The sequence below is a fragment of the Pipra filicauda genome, unplaced genomic scaffold (genome assembly GCF_003945595.2).
Source record: "Pipra filicauda isolate LSUMZ 115617 unplaced genomic scaffold, ASM394559v2 scaffold531_size399970_pilon, whole genome shotgun sequence".
In the NCBI taxonomy this organism is placed as follows: domain Eukaryota; kingdom Metazoa; phylum Chordata; class Aves; order Passeriformes; family Pipridae; genus Pipra; species Pipra filicauda.
Window position 1 is genome coordinate 367,458 of NW_024104678.1, and position 26,478 is coordinate 393,935.

Here is a 26,478-nt window from a genome sequence, read left to right on the forward strand (position 1 = left end):
CAGGGGCGTGGCCTCGGCGCCCTTAAGATGGCGGCGGGTGAGGGCCGGGCCGTGGCCGCTGCTCGGGCTCCTTTATCTCGTTTATCTCGTTTATTTGGGGTGTTTTACCCCCTTTCCCGGCGCTCCGGGAGCGGCCGGTGCCCCGGCGGGCCGCGAGGAGGAGCCAAGGGGGTGGGCTCGCCCCCAAAGCCCCGCCTTGGGGCGGTGCCGTTGAGGCGCCGGTTGGGCGGTGCCTCCTTAGGGAGGGAGAAGGGGCCGCTGGGCTCCGTGAGGGAAGGAGCAGGAATTGCTGGTGGTGTCAGTGCCTTCGAGAAGGAAAGGCTCCAGGGCGACCTTACTGCAGGTTTTTAAGTGCCTGAAGGGACTCCAGGAGAGGGACTTTGGACAAGGGATGGAGTGACCGGAGACAGGGAATGGCTTCCCACTGCCATAGGGCAGGGATAGATGGGATATTGGGGAAAACATTCTTCCCTGTGAGGGTGGGGAGGCCCTGGCACAGGTTGCCCAGAGAAGCTGTGGCTGCCCCTGGATCCCTGGAAGTGTCCAAGGCCAGGTTGGAGCAGCCTGGGATAGTGGGAGGTGTCCCTGCCCATGGCAGGGGGTGGGCTGGATCGTCTCTTAAGTTCCCTCCCAACCCGATCTGGGATTTTGCCTTTTCAGAGAAGATAATCTCACGTGGTGGACAAATCACAAGCAGCCTGGTTTTACATCAATTTAAGGATATTTAAGCTGTTACAGGCCATTTCCACAGAGTAAATCCTTGCACAGCCCCTGAATTCCACACACTGCTGTGGGAATGGCTTGGGAATCATCAATCACCCAAGTTACCCAAGTCCTGCTTCCAGAGTCCTTGATGTAGGGCTGGAAGTACAGACCCAGCCCAGGATGGGGTGGAGTAAATTGGGAAGGTCCCACAGCAAAGAATCCATTTCCTTGTCAGCAGTGGAAACGTCTCCAAGTGGGTTTCTTGGGAGTCTCTTCCAACAAAGAGGCTTCAAAGAGTCGGTTCTTTCAAGTCTATTGGTTGGATGGATTCAAACTGAGAGAGGGCAGGTTTAGATGGGATATATGGGGGAAAAATCCCTCCCTGTGAGGGTGGGGAGGCCCTGGCACAGGTTGCCCAGAGAAGCTGTGGCTCCCCCATCCCTGGAAGTGTCCCAGGCCAGGTTGGAGCAATCTGGGCTAGTGGAAGGTGCCCCTGCCCATGGCAGGGGGTGCAACTGGACGATCCTTAAGGTCCTTTCCAACCCAAACCATCCCATGATTCTGTGGTTAGGAGCTGCATTATTGGACTGCCACACCCCATAGGACAAAATCCATGTTTAATTTGGTTTTATTTATGTTTTTCTTGGAGCACTGGGAGGTAAATTGTAGAGCTCCAGGCAAGCACTGGGGCTGCTCCTGACTCCATGTGTTCCTGTGGGGGCTTTGTACACACACAGCTCATTCCCCAGGTATTTTTTTTTCCTGTAGCATCATTCTGAAAGTGCCCATGTTTATTATTTAGGCAGAATGACAAGAGGAAGCAGCAGAAATTCCCAGGTTTTATCCCTGCAGTTGCACACCCCCCTCCCTTTTTTAAGCAGTGGGTAGTCAAAGCAACAGGAAGACAAAAAGACATTCCTTTAAATCCTTGGTCAAAGAGGACAGGAAATACCTTTCCTTAGTCCAAATTCTCCTGCTGGCTGAGAGTCAAGTGCAGGGCTTTCAGGTCCAAAGATTCCTGTTGGGGAGAGTCCTCACTCCAGGAAAAAGAGGGTTTGTTTGTGAATACTTGGAAACGGGAAGGTTCTTTATCTGGTGATCTTGGATTGTAATGTGTGTTTTGTGTGAGTGTCTCAGTGACTAATCCCCCTCCTGAGTGACCCCTCTGCTCCCTGACCGGGTTACTCTTCCCTTGCTCGGTTTTTTCCTAACCCAAAAAAAGACTTTTTTATGTGTTCATTTGTGTCTTTGCAGGGTGGGGGTTGAGACACTGGGAGCTTTTATTTAATACCTGAAGCGTGCTCTGTGATCTGGGGTTGTGAGCTGTGGTTCCTGGGGTCTGGTGTGAGTGATTTGCAGCAGTTTTGGAGGGGCTGGCACAGAGATGTTGGTGATTGGGGTTTGTACTAATCCTGCCTGATAAAACCCCGTGTGAGGGAACACTCAGGAACGAGGGATTGGTTGTTGTTATGTGTTAGGACCCAAAAGAGTCAAGAATAGAGATCAAGGAGTGTTTTCACCTTCCCTGTTACATCCCAGCACCTTTGGAAAGCAGCTGAGTTCATTTTATTGGTGTTGGTTTTGCTGGCAGGTTGGAGCCGACTCCTGCTGATTCCTCCTCTGAAGGGGCTGCTCAGAGGGCACCAGGAGCAGAGGAACCTCAGAACAGGCCTCTAGAGCTGGAAGCAGAGATCCAGGCAGTGACAGCGACATGGGAGACGGTTCCCCTCATTCCCCTGGGCTCTGTCTGTGTCGGGAATTCAAGCAGGACACAGTTCCCAGGGCCAAGAGGTTGTTGGATTCCACAGCGCAGCTCCAGGCCCTGCAGTCAGCCAAGAGGGTTCGTGTGTTGAGTCATGTCTGCAGCACTCCAAAGCCATCAGAGAACCTGCTGCTCCTCTCCCCAGGTTCTCCCTGCTCCCATTTTCTGGATGAGAGTGGCCAGGGCGACCTTGCTGCCAGTTTTTGTGGGTCCAAGTACAACGACGTGACCATTTCCCTGGACACCAGCAGGTGCTTCGATGACACTGAGCTGGATGACTCCCTACTGGAACTGTCAGGCAGTGAGAAAGGGAACTCTCCTTTCGATTACACCGAGGAGGAAATCCAGGAAATCTTGGCAGATGATTGCACAGAAGCTGAGCAGCACCTGATTAGAAAAAGCCATCTGAGCCAAAGTGGAAATGAGGAGAGCGGACAGGCCGGGAGCAGCAGCTGCAGCGGGGCCTCAGTCAGGGAAGATGCCTCGGAGATTGCAGAGGAACCAGAGGAACCTCTGCCCCAGGAGCATCCCCCAGTCAGTTCTGGGTGTTATCCTGGCTTTTTGAGTGGAAGTGCTGGTTTGGGTGGGATCCACCTGCAGCAGGACCTTGACCTGCAGGATCTCCTGCATCTCAGCCCCTTTGCTGTCGGCGGTTCCGATGAGCCCGTGGAGGGCAATTATCTGGTGGAGGTGGAAAGAGAGACTCTAGAAGCAATGATAGATGATTGTTTAGGATATGCTACAACTGCTGGTAGCTGCATTCTGGAAGAATCCTTGGAGCCTAAAGGCCAGGAAAGCCTGGCTTCGGATTGCCTGGGAAGAGCCGTGCCCTTGTTTCACCTTGGTGATGAGAGCCCAGCTCCTGGGTCTGGAAACAAAGAACTTCCCAAAGCAACAGCGAGCTTGTTTTCAAGGAAATCAGACTCTCCAGAGGATGGTGAAGGGGAATCTCCAGGAGCTGAGCAGCCATCAGGCGACATTAAAGTAAACTCACATCTTAATTCTTGTAGCTAAAATGTTTTTAATTCCATTCCTTTGGGTTTGTACTTGTGGTGATGTCCACAGGCACACAAGTGCTGTGTTTGTAGAGGGGAGGATTTTTCAAGTGGAGCAAAGTGTGATTTTTATATAACTGTACAAGCAAAACTTACATGGAATGATTTTATTTTGCATGTTAATCCCCTTTTTCCTTACCTTTCCAGTTAAGTGACACAACCATAGTCCAGACCGTGCAGGAAGAGACACCCAGTGGGAAGAAACCTGGCAAAGTTATTATTGTCCCACAGGAGAAGGAGAAAAGGTAATTTCTTAGCAAGTTTGCACTTTGAGAAACATCCCAGTTATTTCCTCAACCAATTTGTTGGTTGTGTGCTGCTGGGTTTTATCCTTGTCATTTAATTACCGTGCACTGAATTAGGGGGAAAAGCACTTAATAATTTACTCTGGAAGACAGGGAAGGTCCAAAAGGGAAAGGAGGTGGTTAAGCCAGTTTGGGGCAGGGATTTGAAGGCAGAACCGGGGATGTTTGTGCTGTTGGGCTCCTCCCCGAGCGCTTTTCCTGCAGATGGCAGCAGCGGAGCGGGTCGGGATGGTTCCTGCTGCTCTCCCCTGCTCCTGGAGGTGCCACTTCGGGGGTTTTTCCCTGCAGACCTGCTGCTCTCAGGTGTTCCGTGCGTTGCTGTTCCCGGCACGGCCCTGGGTGATGAGAAAGATCTGCTTTTGAGGGCTCTCTGCGGGTTCCTGGCGAGGTAACCAGGGCAGTGACCTGCCAGGTCACTCAGCTGACCCTCCTGCTTTGCTCTTGGGTGTTTTATCTTTGCAGTTTCAGTAAAACAAACACATTTTTTTCAGTCACAGAACAGGGCTGCAAGGAGGTCGTGTCTGTAATAGTTCTGAAGGGCACTGTGCCCTCTCTGTCTTCTGCAACCTAATTTGACAAGTAATCTAAAAAACACCCTAACACTATTTATTTATTATTTTAAAGACTGAAACAACGGCCCTGCATTTCAGAAGTGAAAGTTGAGCAAAAGAAACGTTTCTATGCAGAGTGTGCACACCCACCTGATGAAAAGGGTACCCCCTCTATCAGGTAAGCCCTCAGGTGAGATGGGGTGAGGCTGGTGGGGAGGGAAAAATTGATGTCCTGGCAGGAGGCCTGGCTGGCTGGACTCGTGTTCTTTGATGTTTTTAATTTATTTGTTTTCAGAGGGGAATAAAAAGTGCCTGTTACACTTGCTGCAGCACCACCAGGCACACAATTCCTGTACAGGACTCAGTCTTGCTCCAGGGCTGGCTCAGATGAGTTTCAGGGTTGGGGATACCTGGGAAAAACGTTGTAAAGGGAATTTGTGTGTCAGGGATGTTCCCAAAACAGGCCTGTGTCAGCTGGGAAAAGCAGAGCTGAGCTCTGGCTTAGCACTGGAAGGTAAGTTGGTCTTGTCAGTTCACAACTATCCCAGAAACATTAAGCTTGGAAAAGCCCTCCCAGCCCATGGATCCACCCTGTGCCCCAGCCCCACCTTGTCCCCCAGCCCAGAGCACTGAGTGCCACATCCAGCCCTTCCTGGGACACCTCCAGGGCTGGGCACTCCAAACCTCCCTGGGACCTGTGAACTCAGCCTGGGGGGATCTTTACTCCAGTGCTGAGGTTTGGATTCAGTGCTGACACCTCCCGTGTGTTGCCCCAGCCGTGTCATCCCAGAGCAGAGGTGTGAGGGAAGGGGTTGGAAAGAGCAGGGTGTGGGTTTCAGCTGAAGGGTGACATCTGATGGGGAGGCCTGGGATGTTCTGGAGGGCAAAATGTTCTGGTATCTTCCAGCCACGGCCTCCCACTGTGGTTATTTTGAGTGTTCACGGGTGCAATAATTGTCATTTCTGGCGAGTTGTAAGGAAGTGACAGTTGTGTGGAGCCTGCACTTACCCGGGCACAGGAGCAGCTGCATAGCCACAGGGCTGCTTCCAGTGCATGAATGCAGCATAAGTAATGCAGAGGGGACAAGGCAGGCAAAGCTGAAATGGCCTGTTTTCTCTTCCTTTCAAATTAAAAATGCAAGACGTATGTTGTGAGTCACAGAAAATCGGGCAGGAGCTCTAAGTGAGCGGGGCTGACGAGTGAAATACAGCTCTATTTTGCCGGGGAAGAACATTGTCTGGGATGCACACAATTTGATTTTCTTATTAGTGCAAACCTCTCTTTATTTCCAAATAGCTGCGGGCTTGGAATTCAGCCCGACAGACAGCGTGGGCTTTCCCAGTTGTCCCAGAGAAACCCTCTCAGTGGGCTGGCTGTGCCCTGTGTGCTGTTCCCAGGCACCTGGATCTGCAGCAGATGCCTTTTGGATCGTTTGCATGGGAAATGCAGAGTGATCCCAAGAAATTCATGAAGGAAAATTAGCAGGTTTCAGAGCCAGCAAGGGAATTCCCTCTGGGAAGCAGTAGCTAATATATTGCTGCTACAAATCTTTAGCTCTGTTTTGAGTTGCAAATCTCCTGGCATTTGTCTCAGTGTGATGTTTGCCTTTGCTATCCCATCTTTTATGTAATCTGTCTGTTCTTCCTTGTATCCTGGCTCCTGCTACTGGGTTGTCTGAGGGAATTCTGGGCTGTCTACGGCAGAGATTTTTGTCTTTTCCCTCATCTGTACATTATCTTACACTTGCAGGTTCCCTATAAATACAACTTTCACCTATATATCTTAGATATCTATATCTTAGATATGTTATAAATACCTTATATATTCTTATATTGGGTGATTGAATGCTGAAAGTCACACTGACTGGTTGAAAGAAATCCTTTTATATTCAGAATAAACTTTTCACATCGAGCCATCTCGAGTGAGTTGGGAGACAACCCATGGCTCTGCCTGTGCCTCCTCTCATTCTGGTTTCTGGATGATACTCAATCTGAATAGATAAATTTATTTGCAGCTTCCTAGAGGGGTTTAAATGCTGCTGAGGCTGCGTTGTGACAGCTGTAAAAATGAGATGTGACTTGAACATCTGCTCAGCGATGGGTGGTTGATCATTGACCACACAAGATTTCTGCCAGCTGACCATTTGTCAGCGTTTTCACCTCGTTATTGCCCTTTATCCAGCAGTAAATAGAATTATTTCCCTCTTGAGGAGATCTCCCTCAGCGATTCTGGGTCTATACCAGCCACTGAAGTAATGAGGCTCCTAAAACTGTGTTGTTTGGAGCAAAATCAAGGACTGGTTGGAAGGGACCTTAAAGGTCATCCAGTTCTACCCCCCTGCCATGGGCAGGGACACCTTCCACTAGACCAGGTTGCTCCAAGTCCCATCCCTGCCCCTCAGGTCCTTGGGAAGCTGACCTTTTCCTAGCAGGATTCCAGCAGGAGTTCTCCTTGAGGCCTGGTGTGTTTGCTAGAGGTTTATGATGTTTTTAGCAATTCTATCAGACTTCTTACAACCTGGCAGAAACCTGATAAATTATTTTCTTGGATCACTCTTGAATCAAAGGGAGAAGAGGAGGAAATACCTTGTAAAGAGTCACAAACCATCTGGCTCTTACTGTAATAACAAAGATCAATATCTTTAAAAAACAGACAGTGTGTTTAAGGTGATGGAAAGGGAGAACAGTGTAAGGGAGCATATGGAGAAACAAATCTGTGAAATACAAATGAACTCTGTGCTTGCAGACTGTGCCTTGAAAGGATCTGGTCTGTTGATTGATGCTGAGCTGGCTGAGGGGGAAAAAGAACTTAATCTTGAAAGAGTTTTTTCCTGCCCAAATTAATTTGACTTGAATGGAGAGCAGGCAGGGAAGGTGCAGGACTGGGGCTGTGCTGCCATAAAGGAGGAATTACCTTTAGTGGCTGAGCCTGGGAGGGAGATATCACTTCAAAGGAAATGAAATCCACCTCCAAACCCTAAATTTCAAGAGGTGTGGGTTGGGGTTTAGAGTAGGGGATGGGGTAGGAATTGATAAAGCAGATTTCTGGGAGGTTTATGGTGAGGGGAGTGGGAAGAAGTTACCAGTTCTTAGGGGGTGATAGTCCTGGTCCAGGGGCTTCTCTCACATGGCTTCTGCTTGCAGGGGAGTTTGCAGAGATAATCAGAGCTCCTGGTTCCTAAATGAGTGGAACTTGCCTGAAAGTCTCGTCCTAAATCTGTAGTTTGGTCTCAACTGCTGTGAAAGGATGAGGGATGTTTTAATCTGAACTGCCAGGGAAGGAGCTGTTCTGATGGAATACAGGCTGAAAGAAATCTCTCCCCAGCTCTTGGTGTGACCAGGTTGCTTTGGCTTGAGACCTTCTGCTCACTGCCTGGTTTTGCTGCAGAAATAAAACTCTCTGTGTTGTGGATGTGCCAACCCTGTGCCAGGCAGATGTTCCTTCTCCAAACCACTGTTTTTTTCAGGAGTGACCCCCCCGTGGTTGTCCATACTCCTTAAGATTTTACTGTGCTTTGCAAACCAGATGGGTTTGAGGTTTATAAATTGTGTTTCCTGAGTTATGCTCATCCCTGTGCACCGAGAAGAAGAAGAAGAAGAAAAAGAAAAGAGGTGACAGAGTTGGCTTTCAAAATTATCTTTTGCAAAGTGCAGAAGGGGCAAAGCAGCCTCTAATGATGTGACAAAGCTTTGTAGCACTCTGAGGCCTGGAGATAACCAAGCTCGTTGAGGTAATTTGTTTTTTAATCTTGCTTTTCTGAGGCTGCTTGGAGTTTTGTGGGGGTTTGCCTTGCTATTTCAGAATGTGCAAATGAGAGGATTTAATGTGAGTGCAGCACTTTGGGAGGAAAATTTGCTGCTTGTTTGAAGTGCCTGTTAGTTGAGCCTCCAGCCTTTGTGGTGGGCCAGGGAGAAAGAGCTTTGCAAAGGAGGTGATAGAGCACAAAGCAGAGTCCCTGAAAGGACAGGCTTTAAACTTCTAAAATATCAACTTCTTGCTTTCCAAGGTACCTTCTTAGAATGTGGTTTTTCCTTTCAAAACCTCCTCAGAGGAAAATTAGGTACCAGCTGCAAACCCCAAGGAAATGGAGAAGGTTTTTTTTCAGAGAAGATGCTGTTCCAGCCTCTCATAGCAACGCTTCTCTTGTGTTTGTTTTAACTATTTGACTTCCTTTTGCAGAAATTACCCAAGGTCCAACAAGAAACCTACCCAGAGGTACAGCCATACCCACTGGGTGAGCAAGAACTTGGCCAAACTCCACGATTTCCAGAGCATTCCCGACCACTTCCAGTGTAACCCCGTTTGATTTTGCTGTGTTCTGCATTTGGAGTTGATAACTGGTCTGGGTTTTAAGTGGTTTGTGTTTGGAAAAGTTGTCTTTTAAAAAGGCCACTGGGAGATTTCTCTGGTTTTGAAACATTTGGGGCAGGTTTGGAAATGCAATTTAAGAGTGATCTGCTTTGGGGGGGGCAGCTTTTATGCTTTTGCACCCTTTGAACTGCAAACAACCTCCTCACAGGTCACAGGAGCAGTGGGTGTTCAAGAGGCAGGATGGGATGTCGGATCATTTCACTGATGGAAGCTGGAAAACGGGCTTTGAAGTGGAAAAAAACTCGATTTAAAGCTTGGCATTGAATCTCCTGCAGTGGTTGGGATCCCTTTGGATAACATGAGGGTTTAAAACTGTGAGAAACAGCTGTGGCTGCTGTTCTGCTCCGTGTGACAAAGCTGTGTGTGTTACTGTGAACTCAGGAGGAGCTGCTGATTTCACTGCTGGCTTGTCTTGTTCTCTTGTTGCTTTTCTCCCTGGAAAGTTTGCCTTTTTTATTGTTTTTACCTGTTTCATTTGTGATTTCTCTTGTAAAAGTATTTTACGAGATTTGCACTTGAGTTTATAAATATTTTGTACCTGTTAAATGTAATTTTCTTTTTTTTCCTGTGTTACTGAGGCCCTTCTTTCACTTGCCTTCCTGGGCTGCTCAGATGAGTGTGACCTTGTGTTCATTTGTGTGCCACAATCCAACAGCAGCTCCTGATCTCTGTGCTGCCTCCATCTCCTTCTCTAACAGAGCATAAAACCTCCAAATTCTTTGCAGTTGGAGAGGATGATCTTCAAAATGCTCTTCCCAGGGTTGTCAGCAGGACCTTATGACCCCTTTAGGTGTTTATGGGGGGAATTTGGAGAGCAAATTAGGTTCGTTCGTGGAGGAAATCATATTATATTTTCATCACAGTAATTTGATTTGGTTTGGAGATGCTTTTGGTTAATATGATCTTAAGGAGATAAAATTTAAACTGATGTTTTTGGTGTCGTGGTTCATATATTTTGTTCTTTTGCCCTTCTGGAGCAGGACAGGAGGAAGTGGGGAAGTTTTTCTCACTGTCCCAGATGTGCAGTGACTGAGACACAGAGAATGGAAGTCATTTGTGCCAAGGATAAGCAGGGAAGCTTGGAGCAGAGCCTGGCACTGCCTGCCTGCACTAACTCCCAGATAACACAGCCTCCAGTGAGGGAGGAATCCATGGACAGCACGTTTGGGGGTGGGTTGTACAGCTGGGGGTGGTGCATGGCCAGTGTTAGGGCTTTGTGTCAAGAATTCTCCAGCAAATATCACATTATTGATGCCCCCAGAGCCTCCTGGGTGACTTTTACCTCTGTAAATTTTGTCCTCAGAGAGCCTTTCGTGGGAAGAGAAGGGGAAATCCCTTGGCAGCACTGATTGGGAAGTGTGGGGGTTATTAGCACACGGTGGTTGTTGTCTCCTAAACCAGTGAATCCCACATATTAGGTGTTCTGAAAAAGGAATAATTTACATGTGGTCCTGAGGGCAGTTTCACCTGCTGTCCAGGTCACAGAATTCCAGAACAGTTTGAGTTGGAAGGAACCTTAAGGCTCCTCTCCTTCCACCCCTGCCATGGGCAGGGGCACCTTCCACTAGCCCAGGCTGCTCCAACCTGGCCTTGGACACTTCCAGGGATCCAGGGGCAGCCACAGCTTCTCTGGGCAACCTGTGCCAGGGCCTCACCACCCTCACAGGGAGGAATTTCTTCAACCTCCTCCTAACAAAGTTTGCTTTAGGCATTCTGAGAAGGCCACAGGGGCAGCAGGAGCCTGAGTGCAGAGCCTCTCACCCCCTCCCGTGGTGAAAGCAGCCTGGCTGGATTGCTGGAGGGTTTATCTGATATTAAACTGCTCCCAGACTGGCTCTTTGGAGGCCAGAAGTAACTCAGCAGTGGCAGCAGCTGCTGCAGTCACACAGTGCTGGGAGAGGGAAGCTCTGTCTCCACCAGTGATGGACAGTCCCTGCTGATCAGCAGGGGGAGAGCAGTGGGAATGCCACAGGAAATCTGCTTCCTTTGCTGAAATTCAGGATTTTCCACGATTTTGTTATGTATCTGTTTATGGGGTTACCACTGAGTGATGTACAGCAGCCAGGGTGTTGTTTATGCCACCTTCTCTTAAAACAGGCTCTCTGGTGGTGGTTCTGCCCTGCTGAGAGAATGAAATCCTGCTCAACAGGCAGCACCTGACCCTGGCAGGGAGGGGATGGTGTCTGCAGGGCGCTGTGGCCCAGACCAGCTTCCCTGTGCTGGACACTTTGGGCACAGGCAGGTGCCTCCTCCCGAGGTGTTTGTGCTCCTTGTGAATGTAAAACTCTCACATGAATGAACACTGCCAGCTCTGCTCTTCGAGAAGGGATCGAGGCTTCTGGGCAGCTCTGTGGCTGAAAATTTCCTTCTTTGACATTGCAAGTGATTCATATCTGCTGAATGGTGGAGACACTGCAGGGGGAGGGAGGGATTGTGGATTAAACCTTCGTGGAAGGACGTGCTGTGTGTTTGCTTGAGTGTAGCCAAGGGCTGTGTTGATGGTTTTTTATTTTTTTTTTTTTGCTGTAGTAGAATCCAGTGACATCAGTAAGGCTGGAAGAAGCTGCTTTGTGCAAGCCCTGCGTGAGCTCTGAGATGAAAGGCCTCACAATTAAAAATTTAACAGCGTTCATGGATGTATTACGGGCAGCCAACAGCAGCTGGAAGACAATGGGACTGAAATTAAACTCCTATGTGGGTTTTTTTTTCTGCCTTCCTCTCAAAAAACTAACCAGCTCTTCCCTACTTCTGTGCTGTAAGGGGGAAGAAATTATGTCCTGAAACAGGGAATAGGGAAAGCTGGTAATATTCTCCCTTTGGCTGAGAGGATTTCTAGTGCCATACAGGTGCAGCCTGTGCTGAGCAGGTCTGGATGGTATAAATAGGCTTTATTTAGCAGTTGGTGGCACTAAATGTGGGGGTTTTGTCAGCTAAAAAGGACAAAGTGTCAAATGGCATCGTGGGGCTATGTCATTATTGCCACTCAATGGCTTTGCATCCAGATTCCAAGGAAAAAGATGGCTTTTCTGGCTGCCAGCTTCGCTGCCTCCATCTGGGATCTGAAATTCAAGCTGTGTCTTCCCTGGCTCTGTCACTAATAATAAAGATTCCTCATTTGGAACTTACTTAAACAAAATTGATGCTGATGCAGGAGCTGAGAGAGAACCCAGCTCTCCTTCCTGGAGGCGTGTGGGCTAAAGCACCAACGAGGAGGAACATCCTCATTTTAATCCACCGGGTCATCAGACAATTTAATAGACACCAGATTTGTGGAGGAAACAGAAGATATTTTAGCATAACAAGCGTGTTGATCACGCAGCTTTTAAACAAATGCTAGAAAGCTGATGGAATTTGGTCAGCTCAGCGTCTGCTCCCAGACTCGGCAGTAATGGCTCATTATGTGTCGTTAGGAAGCTTTTCTGCAAATCTGGGGAAATTACATTTGGTGGGGAACATATGGTGTAATGTTCAACTCTCTCCTTGGGAAGTGCAGGCTGACTACTCAGTCAAAGAGGTGCCATATTTTTATCAGGAGAGTGGATGTGCAGCTGTGACATTCGCTTTGGAGCGAGGTAACCTTTCATGTCTTTGGCAAACACTGGCATTAGCAGCCTGTTCCTCCTCCCAATTTAAATCTCCTCCAGAAAGTCATTACCAGCTGAGATTGTACTAACACTTTCCGCCGTGTAGGTGTTTCCTCCTCGGATGCTATTGAACTGTCAAGGAATAAAATGCCTAATGTTCTCATTTTCCTCGGAGGAGAGAGCCCAGAGCTTGTGCTGGTGCCTGTGGTGGCGAGGGAGGTGTGAGAAGTGGCTGGTGCTGTGTTGTGAGTTGGAAGGACACGCTGTGCAGGGTTTGTTTGCTCCACACTTCCTCCCGCGGCTCCGCTTTCCTAAACTCGTGGGGGAGGAATATATTGGCTAAATTGTACTTGTAGGCATAATATTACAGTGCTTGGAAGGATGGAGGCAAGTGGTACTTAACTTTAAACACTGCCAGCCCTGAGTGTGCTGGCAAAGGGTTCTGTTTGCAGCTTCTTGCTCCTGTTGTGCCCTCGGTCTCTGCTCAGTTGATTCTTGGAAATCAGCAGCATTAATCCCCAAGGGCTGCTGGGGGGCTGCTCCCCTTTGCTTTTAGAGATCAGCAGGGAATCAGCACTTGCAGGGCTCTCTGGGCTCCCTGTCATGCCAGCCCACTCCCACTTGCTGCTTTTTAGTATTTATTGAAACCTCCTTTTTCCAGCTCCTGCTCCAACAATGAGTCAAAATCAGCAGTCAGGGAAAAACACGCGGGGAACGTGGGTGGCCTTTGGGGTATGTTCTGCTGTGGCCCAGCATGACTTCCCTCGGTGTGTCTTGGGTTTATTTTTCCCTGATCCCTTCCCTTTATTGACTGTAAAACACCTCAGGAGTATCTTTTGGCAGCTGTTGTTGGGAATGAGGTCTCTGTTCTAAAGATGGGCTTGAACTCACACAGGCCCAGAGCCTTAATGGTGTTGGACTGTCATGGGTGACAGTGGAATTTAATACCTAAACAGCTTTGATGTTAATGACCCTCAGAAAAGCGAGATTTTAAATAACTTTCTTCTCCTGTAAGGGGAGAACCTTTTCCCAAAGCGTGGTCTTGTTGCATCACTTCAGTCTTGAGTTGCTGAAAATATTTTCTTGAACTGGGTGGCTTGGAGTCCCTCTCTGAGCTGAGTTGCTGCCGGGCTACATTTGTTTCTCCTCACTAACAGCATTGTTTCCTTACTCTCAAACCCTGCAGTTATGGGGCATCATGATGACCCTGGAACCTCCTGCCCTGTCGTGGTGTGAATATTGACACTGACCCTTTACATTTTAATTCTCTTCTACCAAATGAGCGGTCCCATCTCTGTTAGGAAAGAAATGGCTTAAGCCTGTCGCTGGGGAATAACAAAGGGGGTTTGGTCTTCATTCCCAGGGACAACTGTCTTTAAAAACAGCCACACAACCCTCCAACCTGCCAAATTACCCGGGTGAGTTTCCTCTTGAGCACCTTCTGAGGGTTGTTTGCTTGGCTGTCTGCTCCCGGATTAGGAGAGAGCATCTCCCTTATCGTTGTGCACATGCTGTACCATCTGTCCCAAATCTGCCTTTGGAGGGCTATGGATTCCAAATGCTGTTTCTTTCTTTGGGAGATAACAGCCGTGTCTGAAGGATTTTGCTAGGTATGGCTGTGGTGCTATTTATGGTGCAGGGTTTTTTTTTTTTGCCCTGCAGCCAGAGTGAACTCTGAACCTTCCTGGGTTTCTCCACCCAGACATTTTGGGTTTAGTCACTGGGAAATACAGGGAAAGCCCCCCAGTTCTGTGGGGTGTGTTCTGCTAGGAGCAGGTGAATATAAAATTACCAAATTCAGATGTTACAAGGACACAAGAGATGCCTTTAATCTTTTATTGTACATTATAAAATGTTTATTGCTCTGTCTGTATCAGAGGTGTTGACCTCTCCCTCTTGGTGATGGAGGAGTATGTTCTGGCAAAGGATCCACTGAAGAGACCTTTGGGGTTGGCCTGTCTTCTGAAGCCAGCACAAGGGAAGCCTTTGCTTGTTCACCAACACATCTGCAAGCAAACTTCCCTGTGCCTTTCTCCCAGACCAGCTCTTTTGGAAAGGCTGGTGCCCGTGGAAGAGGAGAGATGGCTGAAGTCCTTCCTGCCAGCCTGTTTCCTTGCAGGGACTCCTAACCCAGGCTCATCTGAGTGCAGGTTTGTTGTAACAAGATCCAAACCCTACTCAGGCCAACCTGTCTTGGCATTGGATGGAACAAGTAGGATCCTGCCTCATCCCCTAGTGCATATGGAGTGGTCTCGTGGAGTAATTAAATAAATACAGATACCCCATGGCACACTACAGAGAGTAAATCTTGTCCACGTGATGGTCCTGCATCTACCAGCTTCCAGAGCACCAGCCATCCCAGGGATCCTGTCAGCTTGCAAACATCAAGCACTTAATAAGAGAGAGGAGAATCCCAGCCCCTTTCCCGTTCATCCTCATCCTTTTTGGGAAGGGCTGTCTCCAGCAGATACCTGCCCTTCCAACACCACAAAAATAGCGCAGGCACTGTCAGGAGAACCAGCCCTTCCCACAGGAACCCTGCTAAAAGAAGCATTTTAAGAACCTAAGCCCTCAGAAAAAGGTCCCTCAGGCCAGAGCCTTCCACAACAAACAGCTCTTGCCCCTGGAGCCCTTGCATAGCAACCGGTATCATCAGGTATTTTGTCTTTTTTTTTCTTTTTTTTTTCTTTTTTTTTGCTGACTGGCTACATTTTTATGGACCTTTTATCACACTGGTGGTGGACTCAGGCCCAGCTGAAAAATACCATGAAGAAAATGGTTGAAATTATCCTTGGAAGCTAAATAACAGCTTCTGGTGTCCCCTCGTGTCTGTCTGTGCCTCAGTGTTCCCCGGTTTTCTGAGGTGAAGAGCACCAGTGTGAGACAGGAGAGACAGCAGCAGTGAGAGATGTGCTGCAGCCTGACCGGAGAACAACCAGGGGGGGAGGTTCTCCTGGTGGGAATGGAAACTGGGGGATGCCTTTTTTTTTGTTTCTAAAAACCCACCTGCGAGACGTGTCACACAACACACACCGATGAGCAAAGCGAGGCGAGAGCGCACAGCAGCCAGAATTCGGCTCGGTGGTGGCGTTTGGGATGAGCTTCCCTCCATTCCTGCTCGGAGAGGGGTGTCGGTGCCTGGTGCCCGAGCTCACGGGAATTCTGCCAGGGTGGAGTGACAGTGAGACCAAATAAAGACACAACAGAACCTCGTACGTTCCCAGAGACAGGAAAGTCGTCCCAGAAGACGGAGCGTGAGGGTGGAAAGGAGTGTGTGAGACGTTGCTCCAGCCCAGGTGATCCACGAGTCCGGGTCAGCACCTGTCTCACCGATGCTTCTCCGTCTTCTTTGGGTGTCAGGGATTTCTGAAGGATTTTCCTTCCTGGCCAGATGTTTTGCAGGAGGTGGGAGGAGATGCCTGCCAGCAGGTGACAATCACTGGGTCTCTTTCCAGGTCGCTCTGACAATATTTCACCTCCCCAGTCATCACGGCTCAGAGGCAGAAAGTGAGAGTGAGGGATGGAGTCCATCGATCAGGTGACAGGCCTGTCATGCTTCGATGATATTCACTGAGGGCTTGTTTTTTGGAAACTAGGAGAGAAGAGGAAACAAAGGGAGAAAGGATGGATAGAGGGGAAAAAAAACAACCCACATCAGAGGTCAGTGCACTGTGCTGGTCAGGTTCTGTGAGAATTCTTGTCCCGTCCCCTCATGATGATGAAAAAGGGCCAGAGCTGAGCCTTAGGCTTCTGTGGTTCCTCACTGCTTCTGAGTGAGCAGAAATTAGTGAACTGTTTAAAATAATAAATAAATGTGAAGCGGTGGGGATGTGCCAGAGAGAATAGAAACACAAGGAAGTTAAATTAATTGAAAGAAGTCGGTATAAATTACAGGCTCGAGCCTGTTTTAAGCTGAGCCTGTTTACTAAGGCTGTGACAAACCTTTAATATCGTGCGTGTTGCCAGCCAGTGCTCCTGCTGATTAACTTTCAGTTAATTACAAGAGCAGTGTCCTCTTTGCCACGTGCCACCTGAGGGCTGTGGAAGGACCCGAGGAACTCGTTTTTCTTCCAGAGGTGTTCAGATAATTCAGAATTGTGGGTTAAATCCTGATTTCTGATGGCAATTCAGGCCCATCCAGAGGCGTGGCTGGCGGGCTCAGAGCACGAAGTGGCGCGTGGGGGTGGAGGGTGTTCCTTTTTCACATCCCGGCTGCAGGGGGGTGTGTTTAACAGAGGGTTTTTTGGGTGATTCAGGGCTGTGTGCCCTGTCCCCAGCTCTCACGGGGGTGGAGGGTGTTCCTTTCCGCATCCGGGCTGCAGGGGGGGTGTTTAACAGATGGTTTTGGGTGATTCAGGGCTGTGTGCCCTGTCCCCAGCTCTCACCTTGCTGCGCAGGAGCCCCCCGCCCTGGTGCTCCGGGGTGCTGTTCTCCGAGGCGCTCTTGGCTTTCTCCTTGCTGTTGTTTGGCTCGTTATCTTTGATGATGTCGTACTGTCTGCAGAACAGGGCGATCACCCCTGACAGGAAAAACCATCAGTGATCACACAGACGAGCTCAGCCTGCCGAGATCAGAGATCCCTCCTTGCCAGCCGCCTTTGTGCCTCCTCGGCAGCATCCACAATTCCTCCCAAGGATCATTTTCTAACGCAGCCAGGCAGCCCTCTGGCTCTTTCCTTCCCCCGTGCCTAATTCCATGCTAAACTAGTTAGACAGGAGGACAGAAGCTTAATTATGTTCCAACTTCCCCGTTAATAAATGGGACAAGTGTTTTAAGCCCTCACGCCAACAACCAACCCCTGCGGTTCCATGGGATTTTTTTGCTTTGCAAACACAGGGGCTCCTGGAATTTCTGGTTAGTGAAAACGTGTCCTCTGATCTCTGTCCTCTGAGGGGAAGAGGAGCTGGAGCTGGCAGAGGGGAGGCAGGTCCCGTGTGCCAGCAGCAGGACAACACCTGCAGATGTGCAACAGCCACGGCAGCACAAGCTGCAAGTGGAAATTTCCTCCCGCCCAGGCACATGGAGAGGGAAGCAGGGGCAGCCATGGCACGTAAGAAGACTGCAAATGTCTGTCTCCAAAGCTTCCTTGTGATGCTTTCACCAAATAACATCTCTGCCTGCGCATTCCAGACACGTAGGTTAAGTAGGTCCAGGCAGATGCTGCTTTTCCCTTACTGAAAAATACTCCTTAATAGCAAAATGTGTGTAAAACTTCCACCAGATCATCACAAACTGCTCTGTGAGGTGAGTTGTGGTTATGGCAGCTGCCCCCAGGCTTTGCTGACATGCACAGAGATCCCAGTCCTTTCTTTGGGAATGGGGACAAACGGCTGATCCTGGGAGAGCAGGTGTTAACATCTGCCAGGGTCACACCTTCTGTGATCTCAGAGGGCAAAACTGAGGCACAAAGAAGCAAAGTGCCACAAAAAATGTCAGAAACACCGACAGCACAAGAATTTGGGGCTTGGCTCAGTCCAGAGCCCTGGGCACGGACTGGTTCCAGTTTGGATTTGCTCAAACATCATCACACAGGGCGGGTTAAGAGCTGGAGGGAGGGTTTTTTTACACTGAGACTTTGTAAAGAACCCACTCGATGCAGAGAGATTCTTCCCCCCCTCCTCTCCTTTTTAAATGTAAGTCATCTGTCTGGAAGGGAAATTGTGGGATTAGCAAATTCTTTGTTCCCAGCTGATCTGAGTTTCAGATTATTCTACAGGGGGAGATGAATCAGTTGTTCAGTCGCTCCATGTAATTATTCATGATTGTTTTTCCTGGCAGGGCATTTAAATTTGGATGTGCACAAGTAAAACTTGGCATAAATGCTGAAAAAATCATGGACTAGAGGTTTTGGAAACCCTTTAATTTAGTTTAGGTTTTTGTGTGGTTGTTGTCTTTGGGAATAACTTCTGCCCTGGCTCTGGAGGTGCAAATAAGGGCAAAAAAAATGTAATACATGGATTCACTTGTAGGGAACTTTGCAGGACATAGTTAATCCTTTCTTCCCCCTCTGTGATGAGGAATATTCTGTGTGTGGGAAAGTAGTTTGACTGGGACAGGGGAACTAAACACGAGTGGCAAAGGCTGTCTTGTTATGGATCACAGATTTATCCTGCTGCTAATTTCCCTCCCTGCCAGATTTCCTCGGGTCACCTGAGCCATTCAGGGAGCAAATGTGGGATCATTAATGTTTTACAGGCAGTCAGGGGACGCCAGGGCTCTGAACAGAGAACAAACCTGTGCAAACTTGACTTCCCATTAACTCATGGGTGTAATTTCCAAACAACAGCCACTTCAGACACACTAAACCCACAGAGCAGGAGTTGGAGGGGTTTTCCTCTCCCTATTTACAGGCTTAAAACACAAGTGAGATCTCCCCTAGGTGCAATTTCCTGTAAGATCTGTTGACATGTGGTGCCAAGCTCTTGTTGGAAAACTCTTCCATATGCTTCCATTATTTTAATTGGTTTTAAGTAGATTTTAGTGTGTACATTTATATATATATATACATATATATATAAAATAGTGGGTGTGGAGAGTGAGACTCTTAAATTTCTGTTTTGCATAGTGTTGGAGTCATATAATATCCAGATAATTACAGATGCCCTGTATCATCTGAAGGGCTCGAGGCATCCCCTTGGATGTTTGGGTGCCCCATCCCTGGAAGTGTTCCAGGGCAGGTTGGACAGGGCTTGGAGCAGCCTGGGTCTAGTGGGAGGTGTCCCTGCCCGTGGCAGGGGGTGGGACTGGATGATCTTTAAGATCCCTTCCAACCCAAACCAGTCCATGACTCCAGGGCTGAGGGCGTTATATTCAGATCATTCCGGAAAAAAATGAGATTACAGGATTAGCCATTGGGAATTGGCTCCATCAAGTCCATTATCTACTCCTGGTGGACCAGACCTGACCCACTGATTCTCCTGCTTTTGGCACTGCCCAACCTTACAGCTGAGTACTCCACACTCCTGGTGGGAGGAAGGGTCTCTTTTCAGGTCTTTCCATGATTACACGTGCAAACCAAGCCATCCATCCAGCCATCCCTAGGGATACTCTGTGGATATCACATGCTTTTGAGGGAGAGGTTGAACTGACCTGCCCACATAAACAACACCACAACAATGATGAGAATTTCCCCCGCTCGCAGCTGTTGGTTTTTCTTCGCCATCTCCTTCATTGTCACCTCATCTGCACAAGGGGGGAAAGAGAGACATGAAACCAAACACCCTGAGCCAAATCTGCAGTGTGTCAGGGTCACAGCTCTGAGGGAGTCCTCACCCTGACAGGAGGGCAGCTTGGATGGGATGTTAGGAAGAAATTCCTCCCTGGGAGAGTGGGGAGCCCTGGCACAGGTTGCCCAGAGAAGCTGTGGCTGCTCCTGGATCCCTGGAAGTGTCCAAGGCCATGTTGGAGCAACCTGGGCTAGTGGAAGGTGTCCCTGCCCATGGTAAGGAGTGAGACTGGGTGATCTTTATGTCCCTTCCAAGTCAAACCATTCCATGATTCTGTGATTCATTCTCTGATTCTGTGACATCCTGAAGGGACAGAGCAGGGACAGGATCAACAGGAGCTGCCACAGGGTGAGCCCACATGTTACCTGTCCCTGTGGTGGCTCTGCTGTCTCTGTCCCTGTAAGTGCTGTCTGTGGCTGTCACAAAGCCTTGCAGGCTCCAGCAGTTCCAGGAGCCTGGCAGGATATTTTGCAGTGGAGCCCTGGGATTCAGAAACGAGCAGAGCCTTTTTGCGGGGTGTAATTCGCCTCCTTGGCTTCAAAGCACTAAGAAGATTACAGTTCAGGCCCCCAGGAAGGGAGCACTGCTCCTCTTAGTGCTTTCAGAGGAACAGCAATTCAGTATTTACAGCCACCAAATCTTTTAATAGAAAGAATCAAGAACTTGCAACATCCTTGGAACCATGGCCAAATGCCCTGGAACAGGCTGGATCCTCAGCAGGCAAACAGGGACCTGTGTGTGCCACAGCCCTGCACTCCCAGGCCCTTTTTGGAGCAGGGATTCTTGCTGACAGAAACCCCTCAACAATCTGGTTTGGCTTGAGAGGAACAGGTGAAGGAGTTGCCAGCGAGGAAGTGCCTGATTTCCTCCATGGAGATATCCAAAACCCAGCTGGATGTGATCCTGGACAACCTGCCCTGAGCAGGGCTTTGCACTGGGTGATCTCAAGATGTCCCTTCCACCCTCAGCTTTCTGTGATTTGGCAGAAATATTTCAAATGTAAGAAATATTTGGTTTTTTTTTTTTTCCTGCTGCCCTGGAATCCAAGCGCAGGAGACTCCTCGAGTCCCACAAGTGCCAGTGCCATCCAGGGGGCTGGTTCCACATGAGTTCACAGACTGCTCAGGAATTTCCCCCTGGCATTCTCCACTTGCAGGGAGCTGGACACACAGCTCCCAGCATGGAAACCTTCTCCTCCTCACTTTGCCTGTTAAACCTCATCTGAAACGGGAGAAAGGAGCAGCCCGCCTTGGCAGCACCTCCCTGTCACCTTGTGCACCCCTCAGCCTTGTCTGCTGGGTACCCTGAGGCATCCTGCTTGTCCCCTGAGGGCTGTGAGAGAACACTCAGCCCCCTGTGTGTGTTTATCCCAACCATTCTCCCTGCACAGGATCCTGTTTCCTCTCTGCAGAGCCCTGCGCTGCCTTGGGCGTCCCGGGGGCCACATAGGAACTCACCCACACTTGCCTTTATTTTTAGAGGCTAGTTTCTCAGCTTCCCTGGGGGTCTTGAAGAGGACTGGCTCACTGGCAGGGCTCTGGCCTTGGATGCTGATGGACTGGACATGCACAATGTACTCAGTGTCCTCCTCTAGGTCCCAGAGGGCACAGGAGCGGGTGGTGGTGTTCACCTCCTGGATGAAGCGCAGCATCCGCACGTCCTTCTTCTGGAAGCCGAGAGAGGAGAGCACAGAGTGGTGGGGAGGCCTCCCGTGTGCACTGCTGTCCCCTAAGGCCACCTGCCTCCTGCCCTGCCCACCAGGGACGTGGGGACCCATCGGGCCCTTCCCTCTCTGCAGCCACCAGCACACGAAACGCCGCTGCAAAGAGGACGGGGAGCCAAATCCCCTCGGACCACAGGGGGCAGGACGAGAAGGAGTGGGCTTAAACTGCAGCAGGAGGATTTGGGCACCGAGGGGACCTGGGGGGGGGAAGATGAACATGACTGGAGCTGAGTAACTGTAGGCACTGTACCTGTTGGGAAATTGCAAATCCAATGACAACTTCGTCCTCCAGAACATCCCAGGTCACCACGGCCGAGTTGGCTTTCAGGTGTTTGACCGTGACATTGACTGGAGCCGACGGGCTGTCTGCAAGGAGGGAGAGCAGAGCCTTTACAGGGGCAGGAGACAGAGCTAGAGCAAGGAAGGGAGTGGGAAAAGGCCTTCCTCAGGGTCCTTCCTGGGTTTGTTTCTGGATATGGGACCTGGAAATTGCAGGTTCTCCAGGTCTCGATTCCCAGTGAGGTTCTAGGAGATCTCTGCTGAGAGTATGAGTGTCATTGGGCACAGGTTCAAACTGAGAGAGGGGAAATTTAGCTTAGATATTGGGAAGGAATCCTTTCCTATGAGGGTGGGGAGGCCCTGGCACAGGTTGCCCAGAGAAACTGTGGCTGTCCCTGGATCCCTGGAAGTGTCCAAGGCCATGTTGGAGCAACCTGGGCTAGTGGAAGGTGTCCCTGCTCATGGCAGGGGAGAGGACCTGGATGATCTTTATGTCCCTTCCAACCCAAACCATTCCATGATTCTACGTATGAAATAACTGACCCTTGGGAAGAGTTTCTTTGCCAACACAGCCAAGCCCTGAGCAGCTCATTCATCTCCTCCTTCCCAGCCACGCTCCACGTTCTCTCTGTTGTTCCCTACTACGGTCTGACAGTGACAGCTGGGAGGAGATGCAAAATCTGCCTGGGAAGTATGCAAAGGGAATGCTTTGATGAGCACTCTGGAGGTTTGAAATGCAGGAGTAGTAACTGGGAGTGTTTCTTTTGCTTTTCCCTGGAAGTTTGGCGGAAAATGTTTCGTACGCGTTTCGTGGCCGATGTCAGAGGAAATCCAGCAATCATCCACCCACAGCTGGCAGGACACACCGAGGGATATTGCACTGGGAGAAGGGCAGGCCAGGAAAGCAGTTGCCTGAGGCTCTGTGTTTATTCCCAGTTCCAGTAGAATGGCCCTGTGGAGCTGCCAGCCCTGCCAAGGAGAGCTGGACTCCTGCACACCCTCCCTGAGAGCCTCTTCCCCAGGGAGCTGCACAGTCCAAAGCCCATCTTGGCATCTCAGGTGAAGGTTTTACATCATAAACTTGGCACAGCTCTTCCAGCTGGACTCTGTTCCCTCTCCTCTGGTCACATTTAATTCACAATCTCCAGCTTGTGCCCTGAACCCAAAGCAGTAAATGCTCTAAATAACCCCAGGAGGGTGAGGAAGAGTAATGTTTTTTCTGACTTTTATAAGAAGATAATACTTTTGTGGCATTAGAATCACTGCACAGCCCCTTTGGGGCCGGGGCTGAGGTCACCAGTAAAAGAGGGAAGCACGTGTGCCCATCTCCAGTAACACTTGTTGGATTTATAGTCAGTCCCAGCCGCCTGGATGGGGCTGAAAATATTCAAGCTGTAGTGTCAGTGTCTCCAAACAACTGACATCACTCCTGGTGAATGTTCCCCTGGGAACAGAGAAATAACGGGAGCACAGAATTCCCCGGCTGAAGGTCAGTGCTGTCCTACACTCACAGAGCAACACCCTCATTCCTTCCACACCCACCGGGGAGTCCCTGAGGAGTAGGATGTCTGGACGAGAATCAGACCCAGAGTGATTCCAGAGAGTCTCTCAGTGAGCAAAAGCGTTGCTGAATGGCTAAACTTGGGACTTCAGGAGGAGCAGCAAGTGGTTGTGGTCTCCAGGATTTCACAGGGGATGTGTCATTCCCCTCTGGAGCAGATGATGGAGTCGGTGTTGACCCAGAGCATTCTCATCTCTCAGGGGCTGGCCCTCATGTGTTCCCCTGCCAGCTCTTGGGGGAAGGAAACACTCATGAGGAAACACTCATCATCCTCACCTTCCCCTGCAAGCCAAGGACAAGGCGAGGAGGGAGATGGATCATCCTCCCCATCCCGAGCACCAACCCCTTCCAACCCCGGCTCCCTGCTGTGGCCCAGGGAAGGGACGTGGCTCTGCATCTCTCACCTTCCCCCGTGCCTGAACCAACCAGAGTCGGGTCTAATTTTAGGAAGGGGCAGTCAGCAGACAGGAATGTGCACAGGGAAGGTCTGTGAGTCATGCCTGATGAATTTGCTGGAACATACAGAGAGGACATGACTGAGTTGAGGGATGGGAGACAAAACAGTCTCCAGCTGCAGCCGGGCACTTCTGCACCGTTGAATCCCGGCGTGGTTGTCTTCCCTGGGTATTTTTAGGAGCTAAATTTTGGTGGGTTTTTTTTTTTTTCAGGAGCTACCACTCAGCTTAAGTTGAGGAGGCCTTGGAAAAGATTAATTAACCCCACAGGAACAGAGAGCAGAGATCAGGGAAAAAGCTGGGAAAAGGGAACACGCAGCACTCTGCGCTTGGTGCCTGAGTCCCCTTTGAAATTTGTGACCTTGAGGGAGGCACAGCATAAAAAGTGTCCAAGTTTCCTGATGACATAAAATGTGGGGGAGTTGGGAAGACCTTAAAGAGCTGGGGAAGAGCAAAGAACCCTCTGGGAAGTGGTGGGAGAAGGTGGAGGCAGGAGGGAACACTTGGCAAAGCTGCAACCCAGAGCTCAAAGCCTGCAAAGCCGGAATCTGAATGGAGGTGGGGGAGAAATCATCTGATGTGGGTGGTCAAGAACATTCTAGAACCCCCCCTTGAAGCAATACCTGAGAGAGAGGCAGACTAGTTGAAGTCAGCAGCTCTAAAATCTGGGAATCTAGGACAGCCTTCCCTTGCACTACCACAGATTAGGAGTAGCTACACATAAATCAGTGGTGTCAAACCAGCATAAAATGCACTAAGAAAAGAGAATTATACAGTGTTTGACAGAAATACAAACCCAGGAGGAATGAGTTTCCTGCTCCCAGAGCTGAGTGAATAATTTGGAAGCAAAATTTTCACCCATGAGGATCCTTTTCTGGCCGCTCCCGGGAGATGCACAATGAGATCATGACTTCCTAAAATCCAAACACTGTTCCAAGATATTCCACGTGACTTTTGGCTCCCTGGGCCCATTGCAGCTCTCTGTAGTGCCAGCCTGGCTGAGATCAGGTGGAGAAGGTGTAAGTCCTGCTTCCCAGCTGGCTGCAGGGGGTCAGCAGCTCTAGCAGGGCCAAATCCAAACCTTTGCTTCCTCCTAGAGTCATGTGCAACTCCTGGAAACTTTGCTTCTGTGCCTGTGGCAGCCAGGGAAGGTGCTGGTGTTCTGGGAGCGGGCACAGAGGGTGGGATGGCTGCAGGGATAGCAGGGAACATGTTGTGGATCAAGCCTTTCTCTGCCTGTTTACTCCAGGATCTCTGAGGGCAGCACATTCCCTGTCTGGTCCTTGAGGGACCCGTGTGGTGCAATATTCCTGGTTTAGCAGTTTAGCTTCATCCCAGAGCAGGAGCTGTGATGCTGCTGGAACAAATCCCACTCTGCAAACTGGCAGAGGATCTGTTTGGCCGAATTTGGATGGAAAGATACTCCCCTTCTCACATCAGCAGAAACTGGGCCCCCCTCTCTCCCCCGCAAGGGGAAGCCTTGATGATATAAGGCAGAATCAAGGCTCTTAAACACGAGCAGCAGCTTCAAAGCCGGGGATTCTAAAGTCATGTCTCCTTTCCTTCCCACAGAATCCGCAATCTCAGGTCCCCCAGGACTGGGTGTCCCAGCTCTGCCTCCCCCTTCACCTGGAACCCTTCTGGCAGGTGCAGGTCGGCGCCGCCGCTGCGCAGCAGGAAGACATGAGCCCTGGAGATCATCCCTAATCCCCTCTGGATCCTGAGAAACCCCTTCCAGCCCCCCATTAAATGTTTTCCTTGTTATTAGTGGACTTTGATTTAAGAGAGAGAAACCCACACACACACTTTAGAGCCCTGGGTTGGCTCCTCCCTGGCTTTGTTATCGGCACAGCAGCCACTGTGGGGGAAGAGGAAGAGGAGAGCAACCACTGCTCCGTGTGTTGGCTCCACCACTGGAGCTGTAAATAGGATGGGATGGGTGGGAGAAAGAGCAAGGGGAAGGTTTGTCTCCATCCCACTGCTGCTGTCACCTGGGAAGGGGGGGATGTTGATCAGGGGTGGTGGAGTGAGAAAAGGGGGTGTCCAAACCCTGGGGTGTCTTGCCTGGCACCTGTAGGATCAGGGAGGTTCCTGGGCCACAAAGGCATCACTGAAGGAAAGGAGGAATCTATGGAAATATCACACCCTTGGAGGTCACCTCAGGCCGGCCAAGTCCTGTGATTGGGTTATAGGTTTGGAATTAAAGTGTGTTCCTGGATTTATCTCCCCAGCCAAGGGGCCCAGCCTGGCCCCAAAAACCTCCCTCTGAATTCAACTGTCCTGGAAACTCCAACCACTTGGAGGTGCCTGGAATTGCTTCCTACATGGCTGAGGCTATGCTGTGCTCCCAGCATTTCCCAGTTCCATTAGCTCCTCTCCCAGGCAGCTCCTTTCCTGCAGGGAAGGGCTCAGAGCCTCAGAGCCCCAGGGACATGGTCCAGTGAGCCGAGTGCCTGCCGAGGCTCTGAAGCAGCTCCTTCCATGCCATCCACCTGCCAGCTGCCCTTTCCTGCAGGAAGCAGCGAATGCCAGCCTTAAATCCCAGCAGCTCTTTATCCCTGCAGCCCTCAGATGCAGGAGATGGAAGGACACGACCTGCAAGGGGAAGGAGCATCCGTGAGATCCATGTGATGTTCTCAGGCATGTGGATTCACACAGACCTGCTTTTGCTGCCTCTCTGAGCCTCTCTGAGCTCTCCCAGCATGGATCCCATCAGTGGATATAATTGCTTGCTGGCTTTATGGGGTGTGTAGGAAGGGCTGGCACGTTGCTCAGCGTTCCCGAGGGTTTTAATGAGGGGAGCCCCAGGGGAGTGCGAGGGAGCAGGGATCATCCCGCTCCCGGCCCTGTGGGAAGCGGGGCTCTTTGCTGAGCTCTGGCAATTTCAAAGAGCAGAAAGA

At 50.0% G+C, this 26,478-nt stretch overlaps 2 protein-coding genes across 6 annotated transcripts in view; one reads left to right on the forward strand and one right to left on the reverse strand.

The window, feature by feature from the left end:
• LOC113991788 (S100P-binding protein-like) lies at positions 1-25,342 on the forward strand. 5 transcript variants are annotated; one of them, XM_039387108.1, is made up of 6 exons: positions 126-343; positions 2,297-3,451; positions 3,670-3,767; positions 4,452-4,556; positions 8,559-8,613; positions 8,899-9,311. In XM_039387108.1, the coding sequence occupies exons 2-6, from the start codon at positions 2,417-2,419 to the stop codon at positions 8,953-8,955; spliced, it is 1,350 nt and encodes a 449-aa protein (XP_039243042.1). In that variant the 5' UTR covers positions 126-343; positions 2,297-2,416; the 3' UTR covers positions 8,956-9,311. The 5 variants fall into 5 exon arrangements, with proteins under 5 accessions (XP_027584158.1, XP_039243042.1, XP_027584159.1 ...); XM_027728357.2 differs by lacking the exon at positions 126-343 and adding an exon at positions 1-37 and having other exon boundaries at positions 8,559-9,311; XM_027728358.2 differs by having other exon boundaries at positions 8,559-9,311.
• FNDC5 (fibronectin type III domain containing 5) overlaps positions 15,706-26,478 on the reverse strand; it is a 15,055-nt gene continuing 4,282 nt past the window's right edge. The window contains exons 2-6 of the mRNA XM_027728363.2: positions 21,534-21,649; positions 21,028-21,226; positions 19,424-19,516; positions 16,720-16,853; positions 15,706-15,926 (exon numbers count right to left, since the gene is read on the reverse strand). Coding sequence (XP_027584164.1) covers positions 15,885-15,926; positions 16,720-16,853; positions 19,424-19,516; positions 21,028-21,226; positions 21,534-21,649 — 584 coding nt within the window. The 3' untranslated portion in view covers positions 15,706-15,884. The remainder of the gene's footprint in view (positions 15,927-16,719; positions 16,854-19,423; positions 19,517-21,027; positions 21,227-21,533; positions 21,650-26,478) is intronic.

Bases quoted from the DNA above. Each gene is read 5' to 3' on its own strand.
- LOC113991788 (XM_027728357.2), top strand. From the start codon at position 2,417: ATGGGAGACGGTTCCCCTCATTCCCCTGGGCTCTGTCTGTGTCGGGAA. The intron at 3,452-3,669 runs GTAAACTCACAT...TTACCTTTCCAG, and splicing joins AGCCATCAGGCGACATTAAA to TTAAGTGACACAACCATAGT. The intron at 4,557-8,558 runs GTAAGCCCTCAG...TTCCTTTTGCAG, and splicing joins AAGGGTACCCCCTCTATCAG to AAATTACCCAAGGTCCAACA.